Below are 25,124 nucleotides of genomic sequence, written 5' to 3'. Positions count from 1 at the left end.
ATGTAAATACATTTCACGCAAAAGACTCACTTTCGCAGGGTAGAGGAAGTCAAAAAGCTTCGTAACAGAGAGGAAATCAGCCAGTGCATTTTAATGAATGCTTCAAAAGATTAATTAGATGGGCAGGTCTACACTGGCCAGAATACTCCAGATTGCTCCCAGAGTATTCTGGTCCTAATATAATAATAATAATAATAATAATAATAATAATAATAATAATAATTATTATTATTATTATTATTATTATTATTATTATTATTATTATTTGTATACCGCCCTATGGCAAACCAATCCGGGCGGTTGACAACAGTAAAATATAAAATATAACAATTAAAAACACTTTATCCCTCCCCCCCTTAAGACAGTATTAAACAGTCCTGAACTTGACTCTTACCTATTCTCTTTTGCTGCAGGTTTTTGGTTTTCGCAGCAAACGATAAGTGGCTGCCTTCCCATGCAGTCCCCATTTATCACCCAATGCCACGACTGAGCTCAGAATGAAGCGCCCAGCCATGCTATCAACGCTGGGTGCTTGTTGTGACCTCAGAGCAACTTGTGCCCACAGCTGCAGCGCCAGGCAGCTTACAGGGACTGCCAGTGAAGGCAGCTGCCATCGTCACTGCAAAGAGAACCGAAAACCCACAGCAAAAGGCTTAAATGTGGGCTAGGGAAAGAAGCCACAAATCGAGTGTAGGCAATGTGAACAGTCCACACTCAATTCAGGGTTTTGGCTTCATGTGAACAGGACACAGTAAGCCAGGGAAAATTCAGGGCAATTTGTCCATGTAGACAATCCCACTGTAGCACCCACATTATATTATCTCTGCCTTTGATTTTTAACCGAGAGAAGAAATGTCATTCCCACAGAACACGGGGATGATTTAATCCACAGCAATGGAAAAGGCTGTTCTTCCAGCCGAATGCTTTACTGTGACCCAACAAAGCAATGCGAGCATTGATTTGAAAAGAGGAGGTACTAGGCCAAAACACATTTCCACTCACTTTCCACCTGGATTGTTTCTTCATGGAAAACACTTAACCCCATATGCTGATTTTTGAAAACAAATTTTAATTTTTAAAAAAAGTTTAACGTGTACAAAAAGGCATCAGAGGTGGGATATGGAAACTACAAGCATTGGAAAAGATCCATTTAACACTTTACAGTAAGTGCCAGCTTTAAAAAAAAGTTTAACTTACAATTAACGGGTTTGTTAAAACATGCTTAGTAACATTGCATTCTCAGTTTCTGTTCTTTTCCCACTCCCCTTGCAAGGAAAAAAAAAGGCAGAGGTAGAGCAATGTGTTTCTAATCCTGCCATCATCATACTATAAACCTGAGCTAAAAATCCCTTCTAGCATGACAGGCTTTCTATGACACAGTCCTGCAACTTACTAAAATAGGTATGAAAGTGATCAATGCTGAACTAGACACTGATAGGGAAATTTTTCTTTAAAAAGGAAAGAATCCTCATTCCAGAATACTACTCACAGAACTCCACAAAACCAATGAAAGCTTTTGTTTCAGAAAGTTGTTCTAACTCTTTACAGAACTCCACAAAACCAATGAAACCTTTTGTTTCAGAAAGTTGTTCTACCTCTTTGCTATTGGACTTCACCATAGCATCCACTTAGTAAATATTCTGAGACATACCTAAACCCTAAGAACATTTACATAGATGTGAGCTCTCTAGAAAGGGATATCTTACATTGAGATGGGATTTGGTATAAGTTTCAAAATTCTGATCCTCCTGAAGTCAAAATGGCAATGGATGAGCACACTGACATTAGACCAGTGCTCTTTCAACTGTTTCTGCCCCTTCAATAAATAATAATACATTTTGTGAATTTCTATGGAACAGGGCATTTGACAAACTGGGGTCCAGTTACTTAGGATTTCCAAGGGTGCACTAGGCTCTTAGATTTCAGCAAAGAGAAAGTTACGCTTATGCTGTATTTAAAGGAGTGGATCAAGAGAGTCATAACTAATTTGAGTCCCATCAATGTTACTGACCCTTTCTTGGATGAACTTCCTATGAAATGGAGCCTTTGGTGGGCCCGAACAGGTATTACACCTAGAAAAAATGTTACAGTGTTATGCAGATTGACAACTTTCTTGGATGTTTCCCCCCCCCCAAGTCTTACAAATTATTATTTTTTAAATATTACACTAGCATGGGTTTTCAGAATCCTAGAGGTACACACAGCATATGCAAAATATAACTGAGAGTTACTTGAAAATAAACTCTATTTAATATTTGAGGGCAAGCAGTAAACAGGATCCTAGCTCACAAGAGGAATCAAACTTGGAACAAAAACATTTTTTACATTATAAGATTCTCAAGCAGTGGTCAATGTGTGAAACTACTGTTCCTTAAATATCCTTCACTGCTTTTGCCAAATAGTCCCACAGGTTCAGACATCTCAAAAGAAAATGCAGAGGTTTATACATTTGTTTCATTTATTTAAAAGGAAGTCAATACAGTCTATGCCCATTCAAAACCACATCCCAGATCAAAAGATACAACAATGTAAAAATCATAGCCACCTCTTGATGCATGAACATATTATTAGCTACTAAACCTAGGACTTTTCTAGGCTCTTCCGTCAGTAAAAAGCAGGAGAGTTTTTCATATCTTCAATGAAGCCACTTCAAATATATTACCAGAAAAAGACGCCTTTTCTCCCATCAGTACTTGGATACTTTTCTGTCTTAGGCCATCAGCAAAAGCTACAGAAAACAGTTCTTAACTTGAGGACATAATTCTTCTGTTTAGGTTTCAGAAAAGCTTCATCTCCTCTGTATCTTAAAATCCACAAGAGGAAATCATACATCAAAACCTGGGGGCCAATATGGAACATATTAAGGAACCATTGCCCATCTGGCAAATCTGTTAACGTGCTTGAACACATGGGTCTTGTCAAAACACAAACTCATGGATGGGAGGGTGTATTTCTAAAAAGGAAACAGGAAAAATAGGGAGGTACAACCGCGGTGGGATCACAAGAATCCGGCACAATGAAAACAAATGAGAGTGTATAATGACCACAAGAATTCAGAACAGACATTTGGAAATAATACCCCAGATATGGGAATGGGGTGCTGATTTCAATTCAGTGTTATATACCACAATACAAAAGAACTATTATTTAAAAATAAAAAAGGATAAAAGGGAAGGGAGAAAAAAGCAAACACTCTAAATTGTTGAATGGCCTCCTGTCTGTTCCTGATACACTTCGATCACATCTTCCTCTTCCATCCCCAGCTGTAAAACAGGAAACATAATTGGTTAAGAAATGCAAGGGGGAGATTAAACCCCTCCCAACCATTAGATGTCTCTGCATTCACAGCACATGCTCTGATTTCTGTCATGATTCTTGAGCCATAACAGGTAACAGAAAAGCTTATACATAAGGAAATAGTTGTTATTCTACAGGTCACCTTAGCAAGTATGTGGTCAAATTTTTGTGGTCAATTACAAATTTTAATTCAGGGGGATTTTTTTTTTTTAAAAAATCACACCGCCCCATTTTCCATTTATAAATTTCCTTTTGAAAAGATAAAATCTTTCCCCAATATAAATAATAAAAATACAATTAGCAACTCGTTGTAAATATTTGAAAAGGGTGCCAAACATGTTGCTTTATAGATAACTTTTTTTTTTTTTGTATCAAGCACATCTGGGAAGTAATTAGAAATTAACTACTCAGGGCTGCATCCATCAAAATGCCTCCTGCTGATGATGTTCAGGTAGCCAAGAATTCTGGCTTACTGTTTGTGAGTCTCTCACACCTGCTACTTAACTGTTCCTCCTTGGCTCTTCCTGCCAGTAGGGACAGCTAGAAAAACAGGACAATGCTAGTTTGTTGCTTTCCTAAAAAGCCAGAGCTTGATCGTGTTCTGATTCCTGAGTTATTATAAGAGAAAAACAAGTCAGGAACCTTGATTCAGACTTATTGCTAAACAAACTAATGCTAGAGGTTTCCTCATTTGGTCACCCCAGCTAACAGGAGTCAATGTGAAAAGTGCCACAAACAGTAAAGCAAATTCTCAGTGGTTCTGGGGCATTCATTTATTTATGATTTCTAATGCACCCTATATCAATAGATCTCAGCATGGAGCACAATCCATAAAGCAATCTACAACTCACTGCTCTACATACAACCTTAATATCTAATACCTGTGTATCTCTCATAGGTATTAGGTACCATGCCCCTGGAAAATAATGTGTGTAGATGTTCCTTTGATAACCCAAATCTTTAGTTCATAGAGACAATAGAACTAAGTTTGAAGAGGCTTTAAAATGTTCTGCACCTCTTTCCCACTATAATTCTACTATAAAGAGGAAAATTCTGCATAGGCCTCTAATTGCCTAACAACCTGAATTACATTCAAAAGGCAATAAAAGCAGAAGAAGCTGGATCCAATATAGACTGAACCAGTACGGGTTTCTCTTCATAGTGACTAAAGCTGCTTTGATCTTCCTTTCTGAATGCAACTGATAAAGTCACCACATCCAGTTTTCAAATCACTGGAAAACGTATTTGGAATTATTCACTGTGAAACACTTACCTCTTTGGGAGTATGATTATCAGTAATTCTCTGACCCTCAAAGAGGAACCTGAGTGAATTCATTGGAACTCCCTAAAGAGGGCAGAGGGAGAGAAATCACAATTTATTTCAGTTTGTTACATTGAAAAAAATGTTCTTAATTACTACTATCCATTTTAAATCTTTTTGTTTGGGAAGAAAATGAAAGCACATACAAATTAATGTTTGTTCCAAAATCATGGAAGTGTAATTTCTGCATCAAGTGAACAGTGAGTTTATTCTGGCATATCTCATATTGTCCTCACTAATAATTTAGCCCAGTAATACTCAAACCTTTTACCCTTGGGACCACCCTTTACATGTCGATGCTGCACCCCCCCCCCCCCCGATATAGCCCATAGTATGAGTAAAAATATTTTGTTTATCTAGTGTGCATATTTTCATTTGCACATTTGTGTATATTCATATGTTAACATTATATAAGGAAATAGCATTGTTCAAATAAGAATAATTTTATTCAAGTAAATTCAATATTTAATTCAACATGTGTAAATTTTACACATAAAAAGGTTTGGAAAAGGGGGGAATCTGGCCCTCCAAGTAATGTGTCCCCTTTGAGCAACTCTCGCACCACCAGCAGATGCAGCCTGGGGTCCCACACCACTGATTTAGTCTTCATGCAATGCTACATTCTTTTGATCTTTCAGCATCAATCTATTTCTGCAGGTTGAGGGAAACTTTTATCTTTGTGGTTTTAATGAAATTACTGATTGACTCAAATCAAGCTGTTTTTAAAATCTAGTTTTTAATTCTCCTACAACACAGGACTGTTTGTGAATAGTTAGTATGAAAGCCTATGAAGATGTCACAGCATTGGAAGATTGCCATGAATTCTTAACAGAGGCTTCATGGTTATAAAATGTCTCAGCATATTATAATATATATTCCTGTTTATTTCACCCATCCCACTTCAGTCACGTTTACATTTAAGAAAGAGAAAGGAGGCCAAGCTTCGCCTCAATCCAAAAATGTCACAAACCTGTCTCTGACAATATGATTCTTTAAGTTTTTTTAGATGCGTTGTCATTTTCACCTTGAAATGGATTTCACTGCTGTCCTATAAACAGAACACAAAAAAATTATTAGCCTCCTATGCAGTATTAAAAAGGAATTGGCTGTCTTTGCAACAGCTATTTTAAAATGAAATTTTTTACTAACAGGCTGATCCAACACTTATGTTCCTTCCATATGTTTATTATTATATGTTTAGATTTTAAATTAAATTTAATTGGGATCTGTTTTTAAAAGAGACTTATCTCAGTTAAATGTATTTTAAATTTTGTACTTATATCTTTATCAGATATTGTTCACCAACTTTCACTTCACTAGTACAACTCTTATGACCAAAAAAATGTGTGATACAAGTATTACCTATGCATATCAACTTATATCAAAACCTTGAGAGTTAACATATTGCACACATTGGATGAACATTTTAATCTTGTTTCCTGACTGCTTCTAGAAAACGAACTGCCTTGTTTGCTCTGTGGATGGCCTGTTCAGAAAGAAGGATGAGAGAAAATGTACTTTTGGATCTCCCTTGTACTTTTAATCACTTATGTAAAATTCTGTGTGAATTTAACTGGGGATGTGGATCTAAGTGTCAGCAATATGTGTGTGACACCCGATATATCTCACCTTTCCATCTAAAGCAGGTGAGGTAAATAATGTTCTGACCCAGTGTTTGGGGTGGGCAAAGAAACAGAAGAGAGGCAATAGATGAAGATTCACTCCAAACAAGCTGGCAATATTGTTTGGCATTAAAGCCTACTTGAGGATAAACAAATCCTAAAGGAACTGAGTTCACAGTCTGAGGTGCTCTTAGACAGTGGGTCAGAAAAGGCCCATGGGAGATAGAGCCTGTTCGGGAAGAGGAAAGGCCAGTCATGGGAGTAAGGGGGAGGTGGCACTCGCCACATCCTCCTTCCCCTGGACCTTTGCTCAACCTGAGACGTCCCTGGCAGGGCACCTCATGTTGGGCAAAGGCCCCTGAGAGGAAGGGGGAGGTGGCACGCCGCCTTTCTTGGGTCCCCCTGGCTGTTACTCATCCAGAGCTCCCTTCCCAGAGGGAGCCCTGAGTGAAGAAGGGCCTGTGGAGGGGCCCAAGAGCCGGCAAACTGAGTTGACTTATCCACAGGTCAATGTAAGTACAATACTTTAACGCTTATTAAAAGGAAGGAAGGAAGAAAGGAAGGAAATCACCGCCTGGTGAAAAGCAAGAAGTACAGGTTGCTTACCTGTAACGGTGTTTCTTCGAGTGGTCATCTGCGAATACATACAAATGGGTTTCACTGCGCCTGCGCAGTGCTGCTCGGAACCTACTGGAATCACTGTGCAGAGCTCACTCTGCACAAATTGCAACTTTTTGGCGGTAACTCCGCCCACCCGTTATAAGGCCCCTGCCTTCCCGCTCTTTCTCCAGTTCCGCAATTTTTCCGCCAAGCAGGCGATGGAAAGAGAGCCAATGTGAGCAGGACACTGAGGGGACGGACGGGTGGGATTTGTATGTATTCGCAGATGACCACTCGAAGAAACACCGTTACAGGTAAGCAACCTGTACTTCTTCTTCGTGGTCTCTGCGAATCATACAAATGGGTTTAGACTGACAAGCTAAGGTATACGGCGGAGGGAGTGTCCTGAAACCAAAGCTATGGTAAACCAAAGGTATATTTATTACAATAAACACCTTGAACCATAAAAGGAGTCAGTCTCTTGTTTATGCACAGATCAAGTAGCAATAATTTTGCTAAACCTGAGAAGGGGACAGAGGTCATGCAAGACCGATCCCATAGGATTTGTGCAAACCAACGTACAACAAATGTAAACAGTGTAACTGTATAACACAAAACATCAGTAATGCAATCAATGCAACCCTGAAACCAACACAGCCCTCCCGAAAGCTGCGTCTCGGATGGCCCTGGTGTCCAACCTATAGTGTTTAATAAAGGTTAGAGGTTGGGACCAAACAGCTGCCTTGCAGACATCCTCTAGAGGGATCCCAGACAGGAATGCAGAGGATGCTGCCATCGCCCTTGTGGAGTGGGACCGCACCCTGCCAGGGAGCGGTTTGCCCAGAAGTTCATAGCAGAGGTGGATGGTGCTAGCCACCCATTTGGAGAACCTCTGCGTAGACACAGGCAATCCCTTCTTTGGTTCCGAGTAGCATTGAAAAAGTCTCTCGGACCGACTGGAGGCAGCAGTTCTGTCCAGGTAAAACGCAAGCGCCCTCCTGACATCAAGAGAGTGCAAGCGTCGCTCCTCATCCGACGTCGGATCGGATGCCAGAGTGGGCAACACAATGTCCTGGCACATGTGGAAGGTGGACACAACCTTAGGAAGGAAGGTAATGTCTGTACGGAGGACCACCTTGTCCTTGTGGAACCTTAGGAATGGCTGGTCCCTCCGTAAGGCACAGAGTTCGCCCGCACGGCGGGCAGAGGTGATGGCCACAAGAAAGGCGGTTTTCCAGGTCAACAGTCTCAAGTCCGCTGTGGCCATTGGTTCAAAGGGCTTGGATTGGAGGGCGGACAGTACCGTCTCCAAATTCCAAGCCGGCGTTGGTAACAACACAGGAGGATATAGGTTGGCACAACCTTTTAGGAACCCTTTCACCAAAGGGTCCTTGAAAAAGGACACCCTCCCCCCGAACTGATATTTGGCACAGATGGCAGACAAATAGCATTTGATGGATGTGAGGGCCAGCCCCCCATCCAAAAGCGCCATCAAAAACTCCAGCACCACTGGAGTGGACACCTGTGCAGGAGACAAGCCCTTTTGGTCTAGGAAGAGGCAAAATCTCCTCCATTTCAGGGCATAAGAGCGCTGGGTGGAAGGTTTTCTGGCAGCTAGGATCACCGTCCTCACCGACTCCGGCAAGGCAGTTAGGGCCGGATCCTCCAGGCCACCAGCGGCAGGCTCTCGATGTCCGGGTGGAGAATTCGTCCGTCCTGGATGGAGAGCAGGTCCGGACGTGGGTCGAGACGGAGGAAGCATCTCCCGGAGAGGTGGAGAAGGGATGCGAACCACGGCTGTCTCGGCCACCACGGGGTGATCAGGATCGCCTGGGAGCGGTCCGTTGTCATCTTGGACACCACCCTGATGATGAGAGGGAACGGAGGGAAAGCGTAGAGGAGCTCCCCCGTCCAGAGGAAAGCGAATGCGTCTCCGAGGGATCCGTCGAATCGCTTTCTGGAGCAGAACTGGGGACAGTGGCTGTTCCATCTGGTCGCGAAAAGATCGATCCGGGGGGGTTCCCCACCGATCGAAGAGGTCGCCGACCGTCTCGGGATGAAGCCTCCACTCGTGGCACACCGAAGGAGATCTGCTGAGGCGGTCTGCCAGGTCGTTGTCCTCTCCGGGAAGGTGAATCGCCTGGAGGAGTATGCGCCTCTGAATGCACCAGTCCCAGATGCGGAGCGTGAGGTCGAGCAGGGTCTTGGACCTGGTGCCACCTTGTTTGTTGATGTAGTACATCACGGTGGTGTTGTCCGTCCTGAGGAGGACCACTCTCCCTGCAAGAGCGTACTCGAACGCCCTCAAGGCCTTCTCCACTGCGAGCATCTCTAAGGCGTTGATGTGGAGGAGTTTGTCTGGTGCGGACCACCTGTCCTTGACGACAAGGTCGAGTAGGTGGGCACCCCATCCCTCCAGGGATGCATCGGTTGTCAGCGTCAGTTGTGTCTGGGGCTGATGGAAGGGCATCCCGGTACAGACGTTGGAGCTGTCTAGCCACCATCTGAGGGAAGCGGCTATAGGTCTGGGTACCGTGAGCCACTTTGAAGGCGGGTCCTCTAGCGGAGAGAAGACGGAGAGGAACCAGGATTGGAGCGGACGAAGACGCAGTCTTGCCCAGGGGGTGACGAATGTCGTCGATGCCATGTGGCCCAGGGCGACTTGGACATCTCTGGCCCTTACCCTTCTGTGGGAGATACAAGGCCTGAGGGATGCCGTCAGGGCCCGAAAGCGGTCCGGAGGGAGAAAGGCTAGGCAGTTCTCGGAGTCCAGGATGGCCCCGATGAACTTGACCTGTTTGGTCGGTGTGAAGTGGGACTTTTCCCTGTTGACCACCAGCCCGAGGGAGTCGAAGAGCTGCAGGGCGAATGAGACTGCCTCGTGTAACTCGTCCTGAGATTCGGCTGCGAACAGCCAATCGTCCAGGTAAGGGAAAACCATGAAGCCCTTTTGATGTAGGTATGACACCACTGGAGCCATGCACTTCGTGAAGACTCGTGGGGCCGTGGCTAAGCCGAACGGAAGCACGTTGTAGTGGTACGAGGCGGAGCCGACAGCGAAGGCGAGGAATCTCCTGTGGGATTCCCGGATCCCGATGTGGAAATAGGCGTCCTTCAGGTCGACAGTCGCGAACCACAGGCCCTGGTGGAGGAGAGGCAGAATGGAGGCCAAGGTTACCATTCGGAAGCGACGATAGTCCAAAAACAAGTTCACTTGTCTCAAGTCCAAGATGGGCCTGATGCCCCCATCCGTTTTAGGTACAGTGAAGTACCTGGAAAAAAAAGGCCCGAGGATGTTGGTCGGGCGGTAAAAGGGAGATTGCTCCCTTAGCAAACAATGTGCGCACTTCGTCGAGAAGGGTGTCCGAGGGGGGAGTGGACATGAAGGCTCCAGTTGGAGGGAGCTCTTGGAACTCGAGGGCATAACCCCTACGGACGATGTTAAGAACCCACGAGTCCGATGTTATAGAGGCCCAGGTGTTAGCATAGGGCCTCAAGATGTCCAGAAAAAAGATGGGTGAGGAAGGGACGAAGCGCGCTGCGTCCCTTCAGGCTCTCTTCTTCCCCTGGTCGGTCTCCTGCCGGCGGGACTTGCGGTACCGAGGCGGGAAGTTGCGACGGCCAGAGGAGGAGGAAGACTGCGAAGGGAAGCGCTGTCTCTGAGAGCCTTGGTGTTGGGGCTGACGATCCCGGGAGAAGGTCCCTTGTGACTGACCTTGCGGCTGCCACGGGCGCTGTCGCTTCGGGAACGGAGAAGCCGGTGCTGAGGACATGCCGTGCTTCTTGGCCGCCGCCTTCATCCTGAACTTGCGGTTCAGGCGGTCGTCGGTCTCGGCGTGGAAGAGGCCAGTCCCGTCGAGGGGCATGTCCTCGATGGCCGCTCTGACCGTGGGATTGAGATCGGAGGCCCTCAGCCATGCGTGGCGCCGAAGAGCCATGGCTGCAGACATGGATCTTCCGGAGCAGTCCACCATGTTCCTGGAAGTGGTGATTAGCCAGCTTCCAATGGAGTGAGCCTCGTCTTTGATCTCCACGAGCTGCCTCTGGATGTCATCCGGGATGTCCGGAACCAGGGAGGAGATCCGTTCCATGAGGGTCTGGATGTAGGCCCCCATGCAGGCGGTGTAATTAGCGGCCTTGATCCCAAGAGCCGATGCCGAATATGCCTTTTTGGCCAGTCCGTCTACCTTCTTTGCCTCTCGGTCGACAGGGGAGGTGGCTTGCTTCGGAACGAAGCTGTGTTGGGCACCTTCCACAATGGCCGAGTTCGGCCTGGGGTGTTCTGCCAACCAGGAGCAACTCGCCGGAGCGACCCTGTAGAGCGCCTGGACCTTGCGGGAGGGTGCCGATAGGGTGGCCGGAGAGTCCCAAGACTTAACGATGGTCTGGAGAGAAGGTAGGAGAGGCAGACATGGTGGAGTGGGAACTCGTCCATGTACCCGACGCTCCACCGGGTCCTCCGCGTCGTCCTCAGGAGATGCGAGCTGGATGTCTAGGGCCCTTGCCATCCTGACCACGTGTTCTGTAAAGGCCCTGACGTCATCCGACGGCGAAGCCGGCTCTGGATTATGCATCCTCTGAGGGGAGGCCGAACCCGAGAGGACATCCTCGTCCGAGGGCGCCTCTGAAGGCGGCAGCGGTTCGTCCTCAGAGTCCAGGTCGGAAGAGAGAGGATCATTCAACCTGACCTGGGATCTTGGGCGGGCGAAGTCTACTGAGGACCGGGAGCGCCTGCGGGTTGCGGACGGCGATCTCTCACGTCTACGAGGTGGAGACGGCGACCTGTCACGTCTACGGGATGGAGAAGGTAATCTCTCGTAGATGGATGCCTTGGGGACCAACTTGGCCGGTTCGGCACGGTCTGATGGATGGGGGTTCACCTTGGTGAACTCCCTCATGGCCCTGTCTTCCGGCACGGACATGTAGTAGCGGCACGACTGCACGTCGAAAAAGAGATCCGGAGTCTCCTGTGTGAGGGGCAAATCGTCTTCATCATCCGTTGCGGGATGGGAAGGAGATCGCTGCCCCAGGGAGCGAGGGGGTACGGCATCCACTGTACCGTGGGTGAAATCCATGGTCGGCGGAGGGAGGGCCGTGACCAAGGTTCCCTGGTCCACCGACGTTGGCTCCTGGCCTGGAGCTGGCAAGACGGAGGCGCGGACCCGTCTGGAGGGGGAGCGCTCCTTGTCCTTTGGTCTCTCCTTGGAGGACTTAACCTTTTTAGGAGCCGAATCACGATCAGCCTTGTCACGTTGTCTCTTCTTCCCTGTCTTAGGAGTCTCATCCAAAGGGAAGAATGGATTGTCAGGGAGATCCAAGAGTACAGGGGCCGCCGCTGATGAGGAAGGCCCCGGTCCCTTGGATGCCTTGGAGGATGAAGGCGAGGCGAGATGGTCGTCTTTGGTAGCCTCCTTCGAACGGGGGCCCTCCGCTCCCTCCTTTGGCTTGGAGGCCCGTTCGGTACCCTCAGTCCCCGATGGCTTATGGGGGGCGCTTGGAGGGTTTGTCGGTGGCACTGGGCGGTTTAGAGCCACGGGCCACATCGGCGGTGGTGGAAGGGGTCCCGGCCGGGACACACACCACGTTGGGGAAGGTGGCTCTTCCCGATCCCACGCTGGAGACACTTGCTCTCGAGGATGCAGCGGGGGGGCCCCAGAGGTGGGACAGAAGAGGACCGCGAACCTCTTTCTTGCAGCTTTCCCAGGGCAATCGCCGAAGTAAGCCGGGACTCACGGTTTTTCCGGGCCTGGGAAGAGAGGGATCTGCAGAGTGCGCAGGCCTTTGGGTCGTGGCTCGGACCAAGGCAGAGCAGGCAGGTAGAGTGCGGGTCCTGAACGGGCATCTTGCCCTTGCAAATGTCGCACTTCTTAAAAGCGGCAGGCATCTCAAAGTCGAAGGAGTCCGAAGGTCCGAAGTTACCAGGGGCGGGAGACAAAGAATGGTCAGAAAAACAGTCCGAAGCCAAAAACGAAAGTGATTCCAAGCAAGTCAAACAAGCGAAGGTTCCTCTGAAGCAGCTAGCGCGGCGGAAAAAAAGGAACTGGAGAAAGAGCGGGAAGGCAGGGGCCTTATAACGGGTGGGCGGAGTTACCGCCAAAAAGTTGCAATTTGTGCAGTGAGCTCTGCACAGTGATTCCAGTAGGTTCCGAGCAGCACTGCGCAGGCGCAGTGAAACCCATTTGTATGATTCGCAGAGACCACGAAGAAGAATGTAACCTATCCTGGAAGCACTAACCCCACCCCCTCTCTCATCCATCCAGCCTTTGGGGTGAGCACAAACGTGCTGGAATTTTGTAAGTTTTTGGCACTGTTTTCTTCATCTTTTAGAGCCTTTGTTCAAGCCCTTTGATTTAACCATACCTCCTATCAAAATCCATAATTCTGGCCCCAAAACTAGCCCTCAACATATACGTGAAGTTGACTTATAGTTGAGTATATATGGTAACTACATCTCACTAACTCTTTCCCTATCTCCTCACAATCCAAGCCAAAAGCTAATAGGCCTGAGCAGTCTCCCTGTCATACAGCACATGCCAGCCATACATAACATCTCTTCAGTCAGGCAATCACCAGTCACTTTCAACACTCCTCTTTCTCACCCCTTCCCAATACCTTATTATATATGCATAACCTTATTTTCCCTGAATTCTTCTGATAAATACAACTAAAAGTCCCTGTTATCACATTGCTCCATCACATAGAAGGGCTTTCTCAGTTACAGCACCTTGGCTGTGAAATCCCCTGCCCCAGGGAACCACGATTTGTAACAACATTCTTTCTATTTTGCCACCATACGAAAACCTGGTTTAATTAAAACCTAGTTGTTCATCTGACCATCAGACTGAGTCAGATCATGGTTTGGGCTCTAAATGTTAATCTTCTTGGGCTTGTTTAATTATTAAAACTTTTAAAAAATGTTTTTAAAGTATATAGGTTGTTCGTAACATGTTTGAGGTAATTTTGATTATATCCTGCTGATTAGAAATACTTTAATAGGTAACATAAATAAAGGTATCCAGGTAGATGACGAAATCAAAATAAGTTTAATAGCTCTCACTTCCAGATACACTTGTTCAGGATTGCACTTTTAGGTAGCAAACCTAAACATATTTAACAGGGAGTTAGGTTCCACTGAGCAGAGAAGGATCTCCCTTCTGAGTAAACACGCACAGGACTGCTCTGAGAAGCAAGATGCTAAGTGACTGTTTATCTATTAAAGTAGAAGCAGTGATGGGAATAACCTTTTTAAAACACAAGACCTTCCATATATTTTCCAAGGCCAGATCTAGGGCAGTGATTCCAAGCTCCGGCCTTCTAGGTGTTTTGGACTTCAGCTTCCAGAATCCCAGATCACTGGCCAAGATGACTAAGTCTTTCAGGTCCTTAGGTTCACAGGACCTGGAGGAAGTGAGTTTGGGAATTACTGATCTAGGGGCTCTTGTCTTAATGTGGATAATCTGTGGGCATTCTGTTAAATCAGAATCAGGGAAAAAAATGTTCTTGCTTTCACATGTGAAATATGAATGGGTTGTCAACTGTATAAGAAACCTAGTTCCAAAGCAACTTACAATTTTCATTCATTCCAGCCTATCAGTTTTTGGCTAGTTAACTAGGAACAAGGAATGCTTCCCAACCTGGCTTGCCTTTTGGTGCTTATGGCCTGGATCTAGAGTTCCTGTGAGCAGAAATCCACTCATGGAATACTCCCATTGGAGGAAGAGAAACTGGCCATTTCTGTGATTCCTCTTATCCCCTGCAGCCCCCCTGTCTCCTGAAAGACAGCTCTTGAGTTCAGGGAAGAGTAGCATGCAGAGATTTAAACAACAAAAAGGAAACTGGCAAACACTGGCAAATATACCATTGAGTGGAACGTCCCTTATATTTCAGGCCTTCAATTTGCAGAACCAATCCACTAATTAACAATCAACAGTATTTTTTTCTTTTCATCAATGATACAGGTGTCCCTTTTTAGCAGCTAGGTCGCCTTCAAAGTAAGGGATAAAATGCTCTTGCCTCACACATTATTTCAATAAAACCAAAGAACACACAATTTGAAAAATGGCACATTCTTCCCATGACATAGGGAAATATCACAGGAAAATGAGAATGTCTTTGCCTTCATTTCTCCCTTTCCTCTGCTACTTCCCTATGTCTGTTTTTGGACCACAAACCTCTTATGATTTGGACCAGGAAAACACGTCCTCTGTAATGTGCGCCACATACAAAGATAGTGTGATATATAAATAAATGAAATAAAGAAATTTCTTCAATGTTGGAAAATCATCCAATGACTGCTTTAAATATCCATTGGTATCCTACCAACCAGTATGTGGAAGAACAATTTTGGCCCAATAAATTCCAGTGCAATGATATATGCAGTACTCTAAAAATACCTGGACCTCACTTAGTGAGACATTTAAACACTCTCCTCATTGGCTTTATTTCCTCCTACCACGCTAGTATCACCAGCTCATACCACAACTTTTAACTTTTTAACCTTCACAGTAGCAGAGTTTCCTCACATTCTCTGTCTCCCTGTCTCTTCATCTGTACCTTCTCAATGTCTCTTTTAGACTGTATTCTCTTCAGATGATTGGATCCATAGAATTTTTTACTTATTATGAAACTCTGTAACAGTGTAAGCTGATGGTCCTTATAATAATAAAGTCACAGTACTTCTTCACCACTCAGAAAGATGACATCTAGGATGAAAAGTCTAAGAGACCATAATTACTAGAAAAATTTAAAAGAACAGAACATCTATGCCTTTCTCTCTCATATGGACAATATGAATAAACAAACTAAGGGATGGATTGGGGCCACCTTGGAGCTGCTGACCCCAGAGTTGCAGCAACCACACGCTGTGGTCCCAGTCCGCCCCGACACCAGCCCAAATAGGAGGAGAAAAGATCCATTCCTATTTGAGCTAGTAAGGGGCTGCCTTAGGCCCCGCCACAACCCTAGGGCGGCTTCAAGCCGTTCTGGGGGTGTGCGGAGTAAAAATGCCATGACCCCAGAGCAGGTTGAAGCAGCACCATCTGAACAGCTGGGTGGCATCCGGGTGTCTTGGGGGCATGAGGCATCAAAACCCCATGCCCCCAAGCCACCTTTTCCCAGTTGTCTGCTTGGCCCCTAAGATACTCTCATCTTAACATCTTAAGCTTATAGTATACAGCTAGGAGACATCACATCACATGAGAGTTCAGAAAAGTGATGTATAAGTACTTGAAATAACTAAATGATATAGAAATAGAACCTTAGGCTGGGCTGCAAGTTATTTTGGCCTCCACAGCCACTCAGGTCCCAAGCACCATGACCATCTGAAAAGAAATAACTAGCAGTACAGCTGTAGTGAAACCATCTTGTTATCTTAGAGGTGACAAGGAGGCTTTCTTCACTGCCATTTAGGACGTCCAGAGGACGTCCCATTTTAAAAAGGGGGCGTCTCTTTTAGACGCCCCTGGGCCTAGTACGGACTCTGTCTGTACAAGATGGCGCTGGCCCTTCTACAGGGCCGGTGCCATCTTTGCATATCGGACGCTGAGTGTCCGTACGCGTCGCGTCCTTTGTGACGTAGCGAGTGCGCCCTGGCGCCTCGCTACGTCGCAAACGCGACGGAAAAAGAAGCTCCATTTTGGAGCTTCTTTTTCAGTCCGCAGGGGAGCCGTGCCGTGTGGAGGCTCTGGCTCCCCCATGGACTAACCGGTGGCGGCGGCAAACTGCCGCAAAGCGGCGGTCTGTACCCCGCCAAAGGTTCCCCACTCTGCACTAAAATATGATGGCATTAGGTACACATGAAGAATTGCTGATGATTACAGAAGCCTGATTTTTTTTAATTGAATTCTTAAGACATAAGAGATTGTTTTCACCTACCACCAGAAGCTATTCCTCTCTCAAAGAGGAAGCTGATGTCACAGGTGTGTTGGGCTGTAACACATCAGTTCTATTACTTACTTTACTCAGGCCCTGATTACTTCTGTTAGCAGCTAGCAATATCTATTTGTTTTTGCAAATACAAACATCTTCATTTACTGGTGCAGATATATGCTCTAAGTGAGAACATACTGCTATCAGATATCAACTGTACATGTGCAAAGTACATCCATCTGTAAGCTCAAGTATCCACGTTAAAGAGAGTTATGAAAAACCTCACCTGCCCAATGACTTTGAGTTTAATGTATTCTCCCTCTTTCTTATCCCCCAAGTCCTCTGTTGAAGGTTTGGCTTCCTAGAAGAAAGAAGAAACAAAGATTAATGGACTGAGCTGGGATTAAGAATTAAGAGATAAATTGTTTTTATTAAACAGTTCTACAGCCCCTTTTAGCATATTTACAGGTAACGAAGTTCCATTCAATAAAGAATTCACCATGAAAGACTAGGGCAGGAAGAACTACATTTAATACTCAATGAAGAAACCAAAAACCCAACTTTTTAAATAATACGAATTGTTAAGACTATGTAAAAATGAAAGACTGAGGCCCTGTACATACTGGCCATTAAGGCCTGCCTAGGGGCAGACTCGGGGCATCGCGTCCACATGATGCACACCCTGACTCCATCCCCAGCGTGCCATGATGCCGTGTGCCACGCCACATGGTGCACAGTGTCAAGACACTCCTCTGGAGCTGTGTCCAAAGAAACACTGCCAATCCGTGCCTTTTTGCGGCTCCTTTTTGCGCCCTGGAAAGGTCAGATTGGGGCTGTGGCCTGTGGTTGCCGTGCCCCCAATCCAGGTAGGTGATGTATCTACAGCCCCTGAGTCACAATTTTAGTGTTAATAAACATCATGTCACACAATATTCTTAAACCTGAGAATACATTCCAGGCACATTATTCATTTCTTATTGAAACATGATTGTTTGGCCAACTGATATTTAGACACAGGAGTTTTAAAATAAGCTGTAACAAACTATGTGGGAAACTTCCAAATGTCTATACCTGGCATGACAAAAAGTCCATTATAACAACCTGAGAAAAGCAATAAATTTCATGAAAAAACAAAGCTGATACAAAATCTTCTCCAGCCAAACAAACCTCCTCCAAGGAGGAAAGTGTGTATACATAAAACAAGTGTGAGAAACAAAGTGTGTATATATAAACAAACTCATACAATGTAATTCATTACATCATACCTACTTAAGGAAGAGAAGAACATGCTGCCTTAAATAGCTTAGCAACTTGTTATAAAAGTGCCTTAAGTTTAAAATGTTCCCCTGACTTTTAATATTTGTGAGGTTTACAGGATGTTTCCAAGAAATGAAGTACAAGCCAAAAAATGTCCATATTTTACGTTTCTTGTTCTTGTTGTGTGCTTTTAAGTCATTTCTAACTTATGGCAACCCTAAGGCGAACCTTTCATGGGGTTTCCTTAGCAAGATTTGTTCAGAGGAGATTTACCATTGCTTTCCCCTGAGGCTGAGAGTATGCAACATGGCCAAGCTGGGAATTGAACCCTGGTCTCCAGAGCTGTAGTCCAACACTCAAACCACTACAACATGAAAAGGGTTAAAGTGCACTTCATTGAGGGCGAGAGGGATACACAGACACAGAACTTTGGTCAGTGGGGAAAAGTTGCATTAATTAGACAAATAAAAGTAACATTAGGAAAATGAATTGTTTAATGATGATTTGATACTTAAAATATGCATGCATTTCAGTGCAGGAAGAAACAAGTCCTGCAACCCCAATACAAAACAAGGATGTGCAGAAAACGCAGGCAGGATTTGAAGAAACACAAACGGAGACTAAAGAGATTTTCCACATCCTTCCCTTCAGCACATCTAGTGCTTTCTTGGGACTGTATACCACAGGTGAAGACTAGCAGCCATTGACCAGCTGGGCCTTAACAAGAATCTGCCAGCCATTACTGGAGCTTCTTAGTAAGTAGCTCTCCCCACTTAGCAATAAGCTCTCACAAGCCCTGGAAAACCAAGGCAATGCATAGGGCTGGGAAGAAAAGTTGGATTTAAGTGACAGCACCAGTCCCAGCACAAATTTTTAAAAAGATCAGTTGTTATTAATGCACTACAGTGGAAGAAGAATATCCACCTTGCTTTTACAGGTATTTATTCTTGATCTGAAAGCATCTGAAAGAACATTGGCACTTTTGTGAGAGGAGACGTATATCACTTAATGACAAGAGCACTTCAAACCCACTGGGTGACCTTGGACAAATCACACACTCTCAGCCTCAAAGGATTGCAATGGCAGTTCCCCTCAGAAAAAAACTGCCAAGAAAACCCCATGAGAAGATCACTGTAAGTAGAAAATGACTTGAAGGCACACAGCAACAAACTCCCAGGTAAGGGCTAGAGACTGCCTTTTCTGAGGTGGCTTTCCAGCTGAATGCTCTTCCAAGAAAGACTTGCCTGGGCTATTTTCCTGTCTTTGTGTGTGGAGGGAAGAGACTTCTTTTATCCTACATGGGGCAGTTTTAAACCACAGAAAAACGTGGTTTTATTCTCCTCTGCGCCGAGTGCGTTCACCTTGATGGCTTCAATTACGTTATTGTTTTCATTATACCATTTTATTGCCTTATTTCATTTTTAAAGTCAGCCACTGAACAGCATTTTTCTGAAGGGCATAGAATATACTGGTACTTTTCTTTTTCTTTGGCAAGACATGTACAATAATGCTTTTTTTAAAAAAAAAATGAAAACTCAAGATATTCTAGCACTTATTAAAGTATTACATTTCTTGCCAAGGAAATATTTGTTGTAGTGGTGTTACCTTCTGGTCATCTCTGAGTTATGGAGACTCTAAGGCAAAACTATCACAGGGTTTTCTGGGACTGAGAGGGTGCAACATGCCCACGGTCACCATCCAGGTTTTCATAACAGAGCATGGAATTGAACCCTGATCTCCAGACTCATAGTCCAACACTCATCCCACTACACCATGCTGGCTGGCTCTCTGGAAATATTTGCGTTCAGTCTAAACTTGATCAATACCTGGGGAGAATAATATAAAATACAGTAATAACAATGTCTGTAATTCTCCCAACAGAAGAGTCAACAATCAGAAACATATGGGCAGACATTTGGTACCATCAGTAAACATTACCAAACTTCTGGTCCTAAACACAATAGTATTGTGGCATTATCTTAGTTATTTAATAGCATATAGTCAGCTCCAATTCAAATGTATATAGATTTCCACCTGGTATTAGAGACCAGATAGAAACACAATATTCTGTTGTGGACAATCTTGGAAGACATTAGACACATGTGTTTAATCCTGGAGACATTAAGCACCAATAACAACTTGCAAACCTGTGAGCTATGGCTGGGATGTGTCAATGCAGTTAATGCAACAGCTATTCAAACACTTACAGCTTTGCTTCTACAGTAATTGCTTTGTTGCTTTGATTGTTTCCCTATTACTTTGATTTCATCAACAGTAATTAATGCATATTTTGAAGTGTCTAAAGTCCAGCTGCAAAAGCTGTTTTGAGAAATATGACTGTCATTAATATTATAGAAAACCAAAGTATTAAAAAACTAACCATCAAGCCATCAGCGCAATGTAAATAAAGGGAGTTACCAGTAGTTCTACATTTTTTTGGTCATTTCCTAATTAGAAGTTATTGAGAAGTTGAAATGTTGAATTAGTAAATGAAAATAAAGAAAATGCAGAGGGGAAATAGTTGTTGGTGGTTATGATGAAGGGTGAGAGGTTCCTAGTATTTGGAAGAATTTTTTTTACTGAACTCATGTTAACAGGAACAAATCTCCTACAGTCATGAAACAACACAATGTGTGTTCAGAAATGACACAGTGGTTATGAGACCTGGGTGCATTTGCTGCCTCCTCCAGTTTCCTTCTAAGCCCTGATCACAAAACAATTTGAACTTTCCAATTCTGCTTTTAACCAAACAGTTTATTGTTATGTCCAAACCTTCATTTATGTGTTTTATGTATTTGTTTATGTAACTTTGTAAATTGCCTTGATCCTTTGGAAAGGCAGTACTGTATATATTATTATTATTTATTATTAGGCAGAAGTGGTTAGTCAAATTACAGTCTATTGAAACAAGCAGACTTTAAACTATGGTTTACAAGGCTGACTTGCTTCAATAAACCACGGATATGGAATCTTTGGAGAGCCAGCATAATGTAGTGGTTTCAGCGTTGGACTCTAGAGATCAGGGTTCAAGTCCCCATTTGGCCATAGAAATCTGACAGCACACTCTCGGCCCCAGAAAAAAACATGAAAGACTAGCCTTAGGGTTACCACAAGTAGGAAATTACTTTCAGCGCAAGAAAACCCCATGATAGCTTTGTCTTACTGTCGCCATAATTTGGAAATGACTTGAAGGAACACAACAACAACCACCAATGGATTTTTCAGCCCTCCAGATGTTGTGGAATACAACTCTCACAATCCTTTATCAGTGGCTATGCTAAATCTTGGAAGCTGTAGACCAAAACAATCAGTAGTGCCAAAGGTAGCACATATAACCCACAGTTAAGCTTAACTGTATTATAGACTTTGTGTATAAAACTAACCACAGTTAATTTGAAACCGAAAGCAAAAGTTCACTATTTTCTCCACAGCTGAGAGAAAGAAATTTGTAGAGTGCATTTGATGAAGTAGACTCAGTCTAGGAAGGCTTATACTGCAAACTTCTTTCTCTCAGTTTCGAAGGTTATCCCTTTCCATACTGATGCAGACTGAGTTTGTATCTTTCAATTCTTCATAGTTGTTCTAGTGAAGAGGGAGAGGAAGAACCAAATAAGCCTGAGAATGGGACTTAAAATCAGATCAATAAAAAACATTCTATTATGGTCTAAAACACACTGCAGAAATAATCCAGTTTGAAACCACTTTAACTGCCCTGGCTCAGTGCTAAGGAATCCTGGGAGTTGTGGTTTACTGTGGCACCAGAGCTCTCCAACAGAGGTGGCTAAATGTCTCACAAAACTGCAGTTCCCAGCATTCCCTAGCACCAAGCCTGGGCAGTTAAAGCGGTCTCAAACTGGATTATTTCTGCAGTGTGTTTGGACCTATGTCATGAGAGTCAGCATGGTGTAGTGTTTTGAGCACTGGACTATGATTCTGGAAGCCAGAGTTCAAATCCCAACTCAACTATGTAAATCCACTGGGCAAGTCACACTCTCTCAGCCTCAGAGGGTGGAAATGGCAAACTCCATGATAGAAAAATCCCATGATAGGATCACTATAGGAAACAACTTAAAGGCACACAACAACAACATATGCCCTGATCTTCAGTTTGTTGGCTACTTTCTTTTGCGTAGTGGTTTGAGTGTTAGACTACAAGATTCTGGAGACCAGGGTCCAAATCCTATACTTTTAACTTCTGCAATATAGAAAGTGAGCAGAAACCATATTAAAACAAAACAGTGGAGTTTTATTGGGTCCCTACTAATCCAAAACAACCCCAAAGGGCTGATTCCTTGGCAAATAGGACCAGTCACTGGCACAGAATCTGACAGTCCTGTTTGGGTTTCCTGGTACAGTAATCTGTTTCCAATTCGCTTTCGTTTCCCAAATAGGTGGGTGAGGAGAGCAGGGAGCTCCCAATTTGGCTGGCCCTATAAAGGCCCCCCTGTTTGGTGGATTTGGGGTGTTGTTGTATTTTGCTCCCATGATGTAGAAGCAGAGAAGGGGAGGAAGAAAAGAAAGGAAGGATAATGTCACTGGGATGCTAAATGGGTAAAAGGGAGAACAATACATTGTTGTTGTGTGCCTTCAAGTCATTTCTGATTCAGGGGGATCTATCATGGGGCTTTCTTGGCATGTTTTGTCAGGGTCGGGAGGGGGGGTTGCAATTGCTATCCTCTGAGGCTGAGAGAGTGCAACTTGCCCTAGGTAAACACATGTGTATTGTGTAACTTCCAGCTCTGTGTGTGTGTGTGTGTGTGTATATATATATATATATATATATATATATATATAAAGTTTGATGTGGTGTGCTTTCAAGTCTCTCTCTCACACACACACACATTTACATGTTGTGTACCTTCCAGTTGTGTATGTGTGTGTGTATATATATATGTGTGTGTAAATAAATGGTTTGTTGTTGTGTGCCTTCATCTCACACAGTTGTGTGTATATTTACAGACTGTATATAAATGGTTTGTTGTTGTGTGCCTTCATGTCACACACTCACACATATATGTTGTGCACCTTCGTCGTGTGTGTGTATACATATTAGTTTGTTGTTGTGTGCCTTCAAGTCCTTTCTGACTTATGGCAGCCTTAAGGTGAACCTGTGTTTGGGTAAGTGGTCAAATCACACTCTCTCAGCCTTGGAAGGTGGCCATGGCAAACCTCCTCTGAACAAATCTTGCCCCCCCCAAAATGGGGAGTGTGTATGTGTGTGCGTACACACACACACACACATATATTCACCTATATATAAATACACACACATACATATACAGACATATACATATACATACACACACAAATATATATACTGTATGCACATACACATACATATATATATATATACACATACACACAGGCACATGTATACACAGATATATATATATATAAACACACACATATATGTAAACACACCATATATATAGTATGTATGTATGTATGTATGTATACACACACACACACAAGTAAAAGGGGTGGCGAAAGGGGGAGGGGAGCCCCAGATTAAGGCCAGAAGCCTCTCCCCCAAGAGGCCCTTGTTCTCCGGGGAGGGCAGAGAAAGCGTCTCCGGAGAAGACAGCCGTCCTCCCTTCATCCTCCTCCATTTTGTTTTCCCGGTCGCCTCCTCCTCCTCCTCCGTCTGTTGCCCGGGAAGGGAAGGAGGGAGGGAGACCGGCCTGTCCCTACCTGGTCCGACATGGCTCCCGGGTGAGAGGCCAAGGCGTCCCCCGCCGAGCCTGGCTCCAGCCCCGCAGTGGCCTCCGTCTCTTTCTCCTCCTCCTCCTCGGGCCTCCGGGAGGGAAGGAAGGCAGGCGGCAGGAGAGAGAGCAGCAGTAGGCCGGGGTTTCCTCTGCGCCTGAGCTCACTTCCCGCTCGCTCGCTCGGAGGAGGAGCAGGAGGAAGGGGAGAGGAGGATGGAGCCCGCCTCCTCCTCCTTCTTCTCCCGCCTCTTGACGTCGTCAGGGCCAAGGGAAGAATAGCCCGCTTCCAGACCGCTTTAAGCGCAATGGAGCTGCAGTGGCCACACGGCGCTCTACCCTCGTGGTTGCGGCTGTGTGCCCTCAAGAAGCAGCCAGGGCCCTCCCTCCAGAGTCCAGGCCTCAGAGGGAGAGAAGGAGGGCTGGACCTGGTCCCCTTCTTCCCCACCGCCATTCCCATCTCCCTTTGGGTCCTGCCTTTTTAGCTTGTAAGCCTCAGGGCAGGGAAACACCTCAATAATAATAATAATAATAATAATAATAATAATAATAATAATTGTAAGCTGCTCTGAGAGCCTCTTGGGCTGAAGGGTGGGGTATAAATACCAGAATAAATAAATGAACTGGAGGCCTGCCTGGTGCCTTCTCCAGATGGAGAAACTAGTTGTTGTTGTTGTTTGTTGTTGTTGTTGTTCTGGGCCTTCAAGTCCTGTCTGACTTATCATGGGTTTTTCTTGGCAAGGTTTCTTCAGAGGAGGTTTGCCACGGCCATCCTCCGAGGCTGAGAGAGTGTGGCTTCTCCTCACCCAAGGTTGCCCCAGTGGGTTTCCATGCCCAAGCCAGGATTCGAACCCTGTGCTTCAGAGTCACACCAGAGTCAAGCAGATATGTTGCTGGGGGCTTTGTAAGTGAAGACAATTCTGCAGTCATGTTTTGCATTCCAGCTCCCACTGCAGTATTTGAACCAAGATTGGAGAACATATGGTCCTTCAGATGTTGCTGGACTGCAACTCCCATCATCCCTCAACGGTTGTCTGGGGCGGATGGGAGTTTCAGTCCAACAACAACATTCCCTACCCTCATCTTAAATACATTTTTTCTCACTGCAGAGCGCACGCTAAATTACAGCAGTGTTTTCCTTCCCCACTGCAAGCCCAATCTTGCATTAAAGCAACAATAAAAGGTATCCTGTTTCCTTGTTCACAGGGCTGCATTCTTTACTCAGACGGTACCATTTTCTTGGCCATTTCCTACTGAGACTTTAGAAACCATCATTGGTTTGTACATGGTTTACTGCTTTACTGCTTACTCCTTTAAGTATATATAATGTAAGTATTTCTGCATCTTTTTTTCAGAAATACTGTACAACCCACTGAGTTAAATCGGCCTTGCTCCTAGATCAGGAAAACATAGCACAGCCTCTATTATTCATATTTGAAAGTACTGTAAGTACATAGT

At 44.8% G+C, this 25,124-nt stretch overlaps 1 protein-coding gene across 2 annotated transcripts; it reads right to left on the bottom strand.

Moving 5' to 3' along the window:
* Window positions 1–1,049: 1,049 nt before the first annotated feature.
* SUMO1 (small ubiquitin like modifier 1) lies at window positions 1,050–23,814 on the bottom strand. 2 transcript variants are annotated; one of them, XR_006105063.1, is made up of 6 exons: window positions 23,656–23,814; window positions 16,994–17,068; window positions 5,589–5,666; window positions 4,571–4,642; window positions 1,571–3,263; window positions 1,050–1,513 (listed from the first exon to the last, which is right to left on the bottom strand). XR_006105063.1 is itself a non-coding variant. In XM_042479725.1 (5 exons), the coding sequence occupies exons 1-5, from the start codon at window positions 23,665–23,667 to the stop codon at window positions 3,195–3,197; spliced, it is 306 nt and encodes a 101-aa protein (XP_042335659.1). In that variant the 5' UTR covers window positions 23,668–23,814; the 3' UTR covers window positions 1,050–3,194. The 2 variants fall into 2 exon arrangements, 1 of the variants encoding a protein (XP_042335659.1); XM_042479725.1 differs by having other exon boundaries at window positions 1,050–3,263.
* Window positions 23,815–25,124: the final 1,310 nt, after the last annotated feature.

This window comes from Sceloporus undulatus, chromosome 1, assembly GCF_019175285.1.
Source record: "Sceloporus undulatus isolate JIND9_A2432 ecotype Alabama chromosome 1, SceUnd_v1.1, whole genome shotgun sequence".
Taxonomy (NCBI): Eukaryota; Metazoa; Chordata; class Lepidosauria; order Squamata; family Phrynosomatidae; genus Sceloporus; species Sceloporus undulatus.
Note: the sequence above shows the minus strand (reverse complement) of the source record. Positions and strands in the feature narration are given on the sequence as shown.